General features: G+C 35.6%; 1 protein-coding gene across 1 annotated transcript; it reads right to left on the bottom strand.

Moving 5' to 3' along the window:
- Positions 1-1,102: 1,102 nt before the first annotated feature.
- Positions 1,103-11,236, bottom strand: LOC109869489 (uncharacterized). Its single transcript, XM_020459678.2, has 14 exons — positions 11,152-11,236; positions 10,987-11,054; positions 8,670-8,729; positions 8,423-8,503; positions 8,080-8,157; positions 6,630-6,674; positions 6,432-6,503; positions 5,915-5,992; positions 4,778-4,864; positions 2,628-2,666; positions 1,831-1,902; positions 1,631-1,663; positions 1,449-1,516; positions 1,103-1,361 (listed from the first exon to the last, which is right to left on the bottom strand). The coding sequence occupies exons 2-13, from the start codon at positions 11,027-11,029 to the stop codon at positions 1,464-1,466; spliced, it is 741 nt and encodes a 246-aa protein (XP_020315267.1). The 5' UTR covers positions 11,030-11,054; positions 11,152-11,236; the 3' UTR covers positions 1,103-1,361; positions 1,449-1,463.
- Between the last annotated feature and the right edge of the window lie 1,322 nt (positions 11,237-12,558).

The following is a 12,558-nucleotide window of genomic DNA, read 5'->3' as shown; positions in this document are numbered from 1 at the left end:
CTGTGAACACTAGAATACCGCGGACACTAGAATACCGTGGACACTAGAATACTGTTAACACTGTGGACATTGTAAAATACTGTGGACATTAGAATACTGTGAACATTAAAATACTGTGGGCGCGGCCTCCCGTCACCACAGACCCAGGTTTGATCCCAGTCTGTATCACAACCGGCCGTGACCGGGAGTCCCATAGGGTGGCGCACAATTGGCCCAGCGTCGTCTGGGTTTAGGGGATGGTTTGGCCGGGTGGCCTTTACTTGGCTCATTGCGCTCTAGCGACTCCTTGTGGCGGGCCGGGCACCTGCAGGATGACCTCAGTCATCAGTTGAACGGTGTTTTCGCTGACACATTGGTGCGGCTGGCTTCCTGGGTAAGCGGGCTGGTGATTAAAAAGCGCAGTTTGGCGGGTCATGTTTCGCCGCTCCCGAGCCCGTTGGGGACTTGAAGCGATGAAACGATCGCTATTGGATATCACGAAAAGGGGGGAAAATACAACAACAAAAATATATATACTGTATATGGTGGAGACTAAAATACTCTAGACACGGTAAAATACTGTGGACACTAATACTGTGGACACTGTAGAATACTGTGGACACTAATACTGTGGACACGGTAAAATACTGTGGACACTAATACTCTAGACACGGTAAAATACTGTGGACACTAATACTGTGGACACGGTAAAATACTGTGGACACTAATACTGTGGACACTGTAGAATACTGTGGACACTAGAATAATGTGGACTAAAATACTGTGGACACAAATACTGTGGACACTGTAGAATAATGTGAACACTAAAATACTGTGGACACAAATACTGTGGACACAAATACTGTGGACACTAGAATAATGTGGACACTAAAATACTCTAGACACTGTAAAATACTGTGGACACAAATACTGTGGACACTAGAATAATGTGGACACTAAAATACTCTAGACACTGTAAAATACTGTGGACACAAATACTGTGGACACTAATACTGTGGACACTGCAGAATAATGTGGACACTAAAATACTGTGGACACTTTAAATACAGTGGGTTGCAAACACTGTAAAGTCATTGTTGTGGATTTGAAAAACAATCCCATGTGTGTTTTGTATCCAAAGTTGAACATTTAATTGTGATTTATATGTTTATTCATTGTCTATGTAATAAAAGACAGTATTAGTGCTTTACATATAATCGTTTCAAAATGTTAAAGATAAAACAAAATAATGATTTTCAAGGTATAATCAAACTCTTGTGTTTGTGGATGATTCATTCAAAATATGTTATTCATTATTTTTTTTGGTCATGTTTCTACTGGTCACCTTTTGCTTTGGAAACCTGCAAATGCATAACCGTCCCCTAAAACAAACCAAGAAAAAAACAACACAAATTAATACATTTTGCCAAGGAAAATGTAATAAATTTCCTCATAAGAAAGAGTATTACCTCGTAAAACAAGTTTTAGCATTTCGCTGTTGCAGTAATCCCACTGTGGATTGAACAGATGAGGAAGTCTTGAGGGGGGAAAAAAATAAAAATATTTAAGGGATAGGTTTCAGTGGCGAGGGAAACCCTGTTAAACGTGAACTTATATCATGCACAGGACAAGTTGTTTATTATTGACTTACCTTTGTACTGTCGTTTACTCTTTGGTGATGAAGCTAGAGTAAACCACAGTAAAAAAAATTGACAGCATTTAATTAACCGGTAGACTAATTGTATTCAAACTACTTATACTTCAAAAAGTAGAAACATCTCCCCGTCTTCTGGGGTCTTCATTTCTAGCCATCTTAATGTTTATTTTTATTTTTACACTATAATTACTTACCAAGAAGATCATCAAAGAGTCCTTTACACCAGTTCCAGTTTTTCATAGGTTTGCTCATGCATGTCATATAACCTACCGCAAAGACAGAAACCTTGCTGATTCCAAGAGACAACTTTAACGTGTGAAAATATATGCATCATAATTTACAAGTGATGAAGTGATACAACTATCAACAATAGTAATATCTGAAAACTTGAACTATTATCACAGTGTCGTCTTAAATAAATACGCAGAGTGGACAAAACATTAGGAACACTGTCCTAATATTGAGTTGCACCCCCCTTTTGTCCTCAGAACAGACTCAATTTGTCAGGGGCATGGACTCTACAAGCAGGGCCAGGTTAATGCATCACCTTACCGGGGCTGAAGCCCCTGGCCCCAGGCCCGTGGAGGCAAGGGGTTTCGAAAGCAGTCCACAGGGATACTGGCCCATGTTGACTCAAATTGACTAGAGCTCAGCGTTCAACACCATACTGCTCACAAAGCTCAAAACTCAAACTGCTGCGGCTGGCAACTACTACCATACCCTGGTCAAAGGAACTGAAATATTTTTGGCTTGTCAATTCACACATACACAATCCATGTCTCAATTGATTCGAGGCTTTAAAAATCCTTCTTTAAACCTGTCTCTTCCTCTTCATCTACACTGATTGAAGTGGATTTAACAAGTGACATCAATAAGGGATCATAGCTTTCACCTGGATTCACCTGGTCAGTCTGTGTCATGGAAAGAGCAGGTGTTCCTAATGTTTTGTACACTCAGTGTAGACTTAAAATAATACGGTCATTTTACTTACGTAACATATTGTCTTTCATCTCTCTCTCTGCCCTTATTTCTGTTGGAAAAACAAAATGGTGGGAGAATTGGTAGGGTACTCAGTCGTCTTACAATCAGACAGAAACGAATCTAAATTCAATAGAAGAGCCAAACAATCCAAGGAAATCTACAGCGCCTTCAGAATGTATTCACACTGCCACGCCCTGACCTTTAGTTATCTTTCTTTTCTTTATTATCTTGGTTAGGTCAGGGTGTGACGAGGGGTGGTTGGTTTAGTTTTTGTATTGTCTAGGTGTTTTTTCCTGTCTAGGGTTTTTGTATATCTATGGGGTTTTAGTATGTCTAGGTATATGTCGGTCTATGGTGGCCTGAATTGGTTCCCAATCAGAGACAGCTGTTTATCGTTGTCTCTGATTGGGGATCATATTTAGGTAGCCATTTACCATTTTTGGTTTTGTGGGTTATTGTCTATGTCTAGTTGCTTGTCAGCACTCGTGTTATAGCTTCATATTCGTTTTGTTATTGTGTTAGTTTGTTTAGTGTTCTTCGCGTAAATAAAGAATGTATTCATAGCACTTGGTCTCCTCGTTATGACGAACGTGACACATACCCCTTGGCTTTTCCCACATTTTAATAAGTTACAGCCTGAATTTAAAATGAATTCAATTGAGATGTTGTGTCACTGGCCTACACACATCACATTATGTCAAAGTGGAATGATTTCAATATTATTTTGTGATTTTTTTCCCCCGATATTTTTACAAATTCATTGAACATTTTAAGCTGTGATATCTTGAGTCAATAAGTATTCAACCCCTTTGTTATGGCAAGCCTACATAAGTTCAGGAGTAAACATTTGCTTAACAAGTCACAAGTTACATGAACTCAATAATATTAATTAATGGTGTTTAGCATGATTTTTGAATGACTACCTCATCTCTGTACCCCACAAATACAATTATCTACTGTATAAAGACCTTCAGTCGAGCATGAGAATTTCAAACACAGATTCAACCACAAAGACCAGGGAGGTTTTCCAGTGCCTCTTAAAGAAAGGAAACTATTGGTAGATAGGTATAAAAAAAAAGCAGACAATGAATATCCCTTTGAGCATGGTGAAGTTATTAATTACACTTTGATGGTGTATCAATACACCCAGTCACTACAAACATACAGGCAGTCACTACAAACATACAGGCGTCCTTCCTAACTTAGTTGCCAGAGAGGAAGGAAACTTCTCAGGGATTTCACCATGACGCCAATGGTGATTTTAAAACAGTTACAAAGTTTAATGGCTGTGATAGAGGAGAAAACTGAGGATGGATCACCAACATTGTAGTTACTCCACAACACTAACCTAATTGACAGAGTGAAAACAAGGAAGCCTGTACAGAATAAAAAATATTCCAAAACATGCATCCTGTTTGCAACAGGGCACTAAAGTAAAACTGCAAAAAATGTGGCAAAGCAATTCACTTTTTGCCTTGAATACAAAGTGTTATGTTTGGGTCAAATCCAATACAACACATTACTCTGAGTACCACTCTCATTATTTTCAAGCATAGTGGTGGCTGCATCATGTTATGGGTATGCTTGTAATAATTAAGCACAGGCAAAATCTTAGAGGAAAACCTGATTCATTCTGCTTTCCACCAGACACTGGGAGATTAATTCACCTTTGAGCAGGATAATAACCTAAAACACTCGAGTTGCTTACCAAGAATACAGTGAATGTTCCTGAGTGGACGAGTTACAGTTTTTGACTTAAATCTACTTGAAAATCTATGGCAGAGACCTGAAAAGTGTTGTCTATAAATGATCAACAACAAATTTGACAAAGCTTGAAGAATTTTGAAAATAATAATGGGCAACTGTTTCACAATCCAGGTGTGGAAAGCTCTTAGAGACTTACCCAGGAAGACTCACAGCTGTAATCACTGCCAAAGTTAATCACTGCCAATACTTCTACAAAGTTTTTTTAAACAATTTTAAAAAATCTATGAAATCCATTTTGAATTCAGGCTGTAACACAACAAAATGTGGAATAAGTCAAGGGGGTATGAATAGTTTCTGAAGGGACTGTACATGAACATTTCGTATGTGTACATTTATGTAAACATTTTTAAATACAATTGTGTAATGATCTAAATTATATGATATCTGCCTTACTCAGTTCCTTGATGTAGTTGTCATCTAGCTGACCATAGCAGCTTACCATTCCTTTCAAAGCATGGTAGAGCCAACAGCTCACAGCAACTGAAAATATGGAATATATAGCGATCAGATTTAATATATGAAAATTATAGAATATCCTGTTGTCTAAGTACTTACAGAATATATTGTTGTCTAAGTACTTATAAAATACCTTATTGTCTAAGTATTCATAGAATATCTTGTTTTCTAAGTACTTGTATAAAATACTGCTGTCTAAATACTTATAGAATACCTTGTTTTCAAAGTACTTATAGAATACCTTATTGTCTAAGTATTCATAGAATATCTTGTTTTCTAAGTACTTGTATAAAATACTGCTGTCTAAATACTTATAGAATACCTTGTTTTCAAAGTACTTATAGAATACCTTGTCTAAGTACCCCCAGAATACCCTGTTGTCTAAGTACTCATAGAATACCTTGTTATCGAAGTACCTGCAGAATGCCTTGTTATCCAAGTACTTATATAATACCTTGTTGTCTAAGTACTTATATAATACCTTGTTGTCTAAGTATTTATAGAATAGCTTGTTGTCTAAGTACTCATAGAATACCTTGTTGTCGAAGTACTTATAGAATACCTTGTTGTCTATGTACTTATAGAATACCTTGTTGTCTAAGTACTCATAGAATACCTTGTTGTCTAAGTACTTATAGAATACCTTGTTGTCTAAGTACTCATAGAATACCTTGTTGTCTAAGTACTCATAGAATACCTTGTTGTCTAAGTACTCATAGAATACCTTGTTGTCTAAGTACTTATTGAATACCTTGTTTTCTAAGTACCCCCAGAAAACCTTTTTATCTAAGTACTTATATAATAGCTTGTTGTCTAAGTACTTATAGAATAGCTTGTTGTCTATGTACTTATAGAATAGCTTGTTGTCTAAGTACTTATAGAATAGCTTGTTGTCTAAGGACTCATAGAATACCTTGTTGTCTAGGTACTAATTTTCACATTTCTCTTCAGCAACTTGATAAATAGCAGGCGGATTGGACTTCAGAACTGTAGGGATGAATCAACACCACACCACTCTAGGAGGTAAAACTTAAAATGTGAAATATCACTTTTTAAGGTGATAATAAGTCTGACCTGGATCATCAAAGATCATTGCAAACAACGGGGTAATGAACGGCTGTGCCTTATCAATGAGTCTGCCCATAAAACAACCTGCAAGAGAAAGACTGACTTAAATCAATGATCACCTCTGCGAATATAGAGTACACAAACACACTTAACAACAGATACAGTATACTGTATATAAACAGACCATCACTTAAAAGCAGATACAGTGTATATATATACACACAAAGACCATTACATAACAACAGATACAGTATACTGTATACAAACAAACCATCACTTAAAAACAGATACACTATATATATATATATATACAGTGGGGCAAACAAGTATTTAGTCAGCCACCAATTGTGCAAGTTCTCCCACTTAAAAAGATGAGAGAGGCCTGTAATTTTCATCATAGGTACACTTCAACTATGACAGACAAAATGAGGAAAGAAAATCCAGAAAAATCACATTGTAGGATTTTTTATGAATTTATTTGCAAATTATGGTGGAAAAATAAGTATGCTGAACATTGCCTCACCTCCGACTTCGGAGTCTGTCATCCTAAGCCAGCATTCAAGATAAGCATCTGTCATTTCAGCCATGAAAAGCTCTACGTTGACACAAACAGAGAACTCAGTCAATGAAAGAAATTCACATCCCCCTATAGTTTAGAATCATTTCTGTCCCTGTCTTAAAAGACCCATTGTCATTAGAATGAAAAAATGTTGATACATACCAGCATTTGGTTCGACAATTGAGGCAACTTTTGGATTTTGTGCCACTAGAAAACACAGTTCTCATAGTTAGAGGAGGGAATCATTACACTGTAATAACATTAAACTGTAATGAATCATTTCACTGTAATAATACTAAACTGTAATGAATCATTACACTGTAATAATATTAAACTGTAATGAATCATTTCACTGTAATAATACTAAACTGTAATGAATCATTTCACTGTAATAATATTAAACTGTAATGAATCATTTCACTGTAATAATACTAAACTGTAATGAATCATTTCACTGTAATAATATTAAACTGTAATGAATCATTTCACTGTAATAATACTAAACTGTAATGAATCATTTCACTGTAATAATACTAAACTGTAATGAATCATTTCACTGTAATAATACTAAACTGTAATGAATCATTTCACTGTAATAATACTAAACTGCAATGAATCATTTCACTGTAATAGTACTAAACTGTAATGAATCATTTCACTGTAATAATACTAAACTGTAATTCATAATTTCACTGTAATAATACTAAACTGTAATGAATCATTTCACTGTAATAATACTAAACTGTAATTAATAATTTCACTGTAATAATACTAAACTGTAATTAATAATTTCACTGTAATAATATTAAACTGTAATGAATCATTACACTGTAATAATACTAAACTGTAATGAATCATTTCACTGTAATAATACTAAACTGTAATGAATCATTACACTGTAATAATACTAAACTGTAATGAATCATTTCACTGTAATAATACTAAACTGTAATGAATCATTACACTGTAATAATACTAAACTGTAATGAATCATTTCACTGTAATAATACTAAACTGTAATGAATCATTTCACTGTAATAATACTAAACTGTAATGAATCATTTCACTGTAATAATACTAAACTGTAATTAATAATTTCACTGTAATAGTACTAAACTGTAATTAATAATTTCACTGTAATAATACTAAACTGTAATGAATCATTTCACTGTAATAATACTAAACTGTAATGAATCATTTCACTGTAATAATACTAAACTGTAATGAATCATGTCACTGTAATAGTACTAAACTGTAATGAATCATTTCACTGTAATAATACTAAACTGTAATGAATCATTACACTGTAATAATACTAAACTGTAATGAATCATTTCACTGTAATAATACTAAACTGTAATGAATCATTTAACTGTAATAATACTAAACTGTAATGAATCATTTCACTGTAATAATACTAAACTGTAATGAATCATTTCACTGTAATAATATTAAACTGTAATGAATCATTTCACTGTAATAATACTTAACTGTAATGAATCATTTCACTGTAATAATACTAAACTGTAATGAATCATTTAACTGTAATAATACTAAACTGTAATGAATCATTTCACTGTAATAGTACTAAACTGTAATGAACTTAACTCACATAACAGGGGTAGGTACTGTTGTAAGAACTGATCTACACAGCGGTTGGTGATTTTCCTACATTTGTGGACAACACAACCTGCAACAGAAAAACAGGTTGGTTAGCAGTAATAATGATTGAAAAAAAGACCTAAAGACATCAGTTTTGATTTTTGGGGAGAAAAAAAATGTAATAATAAAATAAATAAATATAGTATTATTATATCGTTGTTTTGATAATGCATGGTGAAAAGACTTTGAGGCTGACGTATATACTTTAGGATATATATAAAACCTCAAGATGATCTAATCCATGATGTATAAATGTATTATAACCAAAACATCTGACATTTTGTCCTCCTCACCTTTGAGCTGTTCTGTGGGGGCCTGTCCATGTGTGTCCACACAGGCATTGATTCTCCTGGCACATGTCATTTTCATACAGCCTGAAATATATATGTATATATATATATATATATATCAACAGATTGATGACAACACAATTGAATTAAACTAGCATATGCTTTAGTGTACACGGGGAATAAAATGAATTAGCCTGGTCCCACATTAGAAACAGACTGGCACTCATCCAATAAGGATACTGTTGTTTACCGGTTATATCAGAATGGAGTACGGGAAACTCTATTACTCCACAGTCACCTGGAAGCCCAGCTAGAGAAGGAAGGAAATAATGAGTTTGTTATATGTGTAACATGGTAATAACATTCATGATCATTTTCTCTTTAACTTTTGAGTGACAGTAAGAGAGATTTAGTGCTGTTTGAGATGGCAAAGTAACACTGTTCAAAACCTCAACCACATAACAGTTCATGTTTCTTCATGTTTAGTATAATTCAGATTCAATAGATAAAGCCGTTATGCCCAATGTTACATTGTAAACACTGTAATAGCCTTATTCACAATACTATTAAAGTAAAAGTGGAATTACCACAGAGTAAAAGTGGAATTACCACAGAGTAAAAGGAGAATTACCACAGAGTAAAAGTGGAATTTCCACTGAGTAAAAGTGGAATTACCACAGAGTAAAAATGGAATTACCACAGAGTAAAAGGAGAATTACCACAGAGTAAAAGTGGAATTTCCACAGAGTAAAAGGAGAATTACCACAGAGTAAAAGGAGAATTACCACAGAGTAAAAGTGGAATTACCACAGAGTAAAAGTGGAATTACCACAGAGTAAAAGTGGAATTACCACAGAGTAAAAGTGGAATTACCACAGAGTAAAGGGAGAATTACCACAGAGTAAAAGTGGAATTACCACAGAGTAAAAGGAGAATTACCACAGAGTAAAAGTGGAATTACCACAGAGTAAAAGGAGAATTACCACAGAGTAAAAGTGGAATTACCACAGAGTAAAAGTGGAATTACCACAGAGTAAAAGGAGAATTACCACAGAGTAAAAGTGGAATTACCACAGAGTAAAAGTGGAATTACCACAGAGTAAAAGGAGAATTACCACAGAGTAAAAGTGGAATTACCACAGAGTAAAAGTGGAATTACCACAGAGTAAAAGGAGAATTACCACAGAGTAAAAGTGGAATTACCACAGAGTAAAAGGAGAATTGCCACAGAGTAAAAGTGGAATTACCACAGAGTAAAAGTGGAATTTCCACAGAGTAAAAGGAGAATTACCACAGAGTAAAAGTGGAATTACCACAGAGTAAACGTGGAATTACCACAGAGTAAAAGGAGAATTACCACAGAGTAAAAGTGGAATTACCACAGAGTAAAAGGAGAATTACCACAGAGTAAAAGTGGAATTACCACAGAGTAAAAGTGGAATTACCACAGAGTAAAAGGAGAATTACCACAGAGTAAAAGTGGAATTACCACAGAGTAAAAGGAGAATTGCCACAGAGTAAAAGTGGAATTACCACAGAGTAAAAGTGGAATTTCCACAGAGTAAAAGGAGAATTACCACAGAGTAAAAGTGGAATTACCACAGAGTAAACGTGGAATTACCACAGAGTAAAAGGAGAATTACCACAGAGTAAAAGTGGAATTACCACAGAGTAAAAGGAGAATTACCACAGAGTAAAAGTGGAATTACCACAGAGTAAAAGGAGAATTGCCACAGAGTAAAAGTGGAATTACCACAGAGTAAAAGTGGAATTTCCACAGAGTAAAAGGAGAATTACCACAGAGTAAAAGTGGAATTACCACAGAGTAAAAGGAGAATTACCACAGAGTAAAAGTGGAATTACCACAGAGTAAAAGGAGAATTGCCACAGAGTAAAAGTGGAATTACCACAGAGTAAAAGTGGAATTACCACAGAGTAAAAGGAGAATTACCACAGAGTAAAAGTGGAATTACCACAGAGTAAAAGGAGAATTACCACAGAGTAAAAGTGGAATTACCACAGAGTAAAAGGAGAATTACCACAGAGTAAAAGTGGAATTACCACAGAGTAAAAGGAGAATTGCCACAGAGTAAAAGTGGAATTACCACAGAGTAAAAGTGGAATTTCCACAGAGTAAAAGGAGAATTACCACAGAGTAAAAGTGGAATTACCACAGAGTAAAAGGAGAATTACCACAGAGTAAAAGTGGAATTACCACAGAGTAAAAGGAGAATTGCCACAGAGTAAAAGTGGAATTACCACAGAGTAAAAGTGGAATTACCACAGAGTAAAAGGAGAATTACCACAGAGTAAAAGTGGAATTACCACAGAGTAAAAGGAGAATTACCACAGAGTAAAAGTGGAATTACCACAGAGTAAAAGGAGAATTGCCACAGAGTAAAAGTGGAATTACCACAGAGTAAAAGTGGAATTTCCACAGAGTAAAAGGAGAATTACCACAGAGTAAAAGTGGAATTACCACAGAGTAAACGTGGAATTACCACAGAGTAAAAGGAGAATTACCACAGAGTAAAAGGAGAACTACCACAGAGTAAAAGGAGAATTACCACAGAGTAAAAGGAGAATGATCGTCAGAGTCTCTCTCTGCATGGTTTCACTCAAGTCTGCTCTCAACCTGTTCACATTCAACAGAAATAAATAGATGATTATTAAATATGAGAATATCTCCAAAAACCTCGATAAAATGCAGAGACATTTTAAGAAACTAATACCTGATTCAGCCTCTAAAAGTCAGTGTGGTGCGTTGAAAGCTGATAACGCATATGAGACTTTTGGTTTCAGTTATGAACTTACGAGTCATTTGACTAGCTGTACAACATTTTTTACAACCTGTTATCTGCAATTGACTCATATAGTCAGATGAATTAGTGGGATGACAAAGCTCTTTCAGTGATTGGTGGGGGACTGTCTGTATCAAAGGAGCATCAAGAATGTTTGTTCTGCTAAGATATTTTTCATCCATCAATATGGCTACCCTTACCTACAGTACCTGCACACGGGTCATTACTTTCTACCAAAGATGGGCTACTTTCCTGTGCAATGGTTCGTCCCACTGAGGTATACACTGAGTATACTAAACATTAGGAACACCTCCCCCTTTCGCCCTGAGAACAGCCTCAATTCATAAGGGCATGGGCTCTACAAGGTGTTCAAATCAAATCGTATTGGTCACATACACATATTTATCAGATGTTATTGCGGGTGTAACGAAATGGGTTGTAAGCGTTCCACAGGGATGCTGACAAATGTTGACTCCAACGCATCCCACAGTTGTGTGGATGTCCTTTGGGTGGTGGACCATTCTTGATACACACAGGAAACCATTGAGTGTAAAAAAAAAAAAAAAAACAGCAATGTTGCAGGTATTGACACAAACCAGTGAGCCTGGTACCTACTACCATACCCTGTTCAAAGGCACTGAAATAGTTGGTCTTGCCCATTCACCCTCTGAATGGCACACATACACAATCCAAGTCTCAGTTGTCTCAAGGCATAAAACCCCTTCTTTAACCAGGTCTCCTCCCCTTCATCTCTACACTGATTTGAAGTGGATTTAACAAGTGACGTCAATAAGGGATCGTAGCGTTCACCTGAATTCACCTGGTCTGTCTGTGTCATTGGAAGAGCAGGTGTTCTTAATGTTTTGTATACTCAGTGTTGACCTGTAGCTTCATCCTCGACATACAGTATGAAATGGATACATTGTAGCAGAGTAGCTAGTGGTGAATGAGTGACCTCTGTCTGTGGGATGTAAGGATGGTCACACTTTTTAAAAAACATTTTTGTGGGATGGTCATTGGGTGAATTCATTACGCTTTATGCAACAGAAAACAATTACAGTTTGAGAACCAAACGGAAGTAAACAGAGCAAACAGAACTAAACGCGGAGGGACCTACATGGATTTGTCCAATAGAAAATCTTGTTTTTTCATTGCGAAACATTTCCATTTGGCAACAGACGAAACGTTTCGATACATCATCGGTGTAATGAATAGACCCATCGTCACAAGCCAGAGGAAAACATTCAGTTCAATTCAAAAGGAGCTTTATTGGCATGGAAAACATATGTTTACATTTGCCAAAGCAAAAATAAATAGATAATAAAGAAAAGTGTAATA

This window comes from Oncorhynchus kisutch, linkage group LG24 (genome assembly GCF_002021735.2).
Source record: "Oncorhynchus kisutch isolate 150728-3 linkage group LG24, Okis_V2, whole genome shotgun sequence".
Classification (NCBI taxonomy): Eukaryota; Metazoa; Chordata; class Actinopteri; order Salmoniformes; family Salmonidae; genus Oncorhynchus; species Oncorhynchus kisutch.
The sequence above is the reverse complement of the archived record's forward strand: the minus strand, read 5'-3'. Positions and strand labels throughout refer to the sequence as shown.

Excerpts from the sequence above, each read along its gene's own strand:
- LOC109869489 (XM_020459678.2), bottom strand. The coding sequence starts at position 11,029 with ATGCAGAGAGAGACTCTGACGATCATTCTCCTTTTACTCTGTG. Across the intron at positions 8,504-8,669 it reads ACTCCATTCTGATATAACCG|GCTGTATGAAAATGACATGT; the intron begins GTAAACAACAGT and ends TATATATTTCAG. Across the intron at positions 1,517-1,630 it reads GAGTAAACGACAGTACAAAG|ACTTCCTCATCTGTTCAATC; the intron begins GTAAGTCAATAA and ends TCCCCCCTCAAG.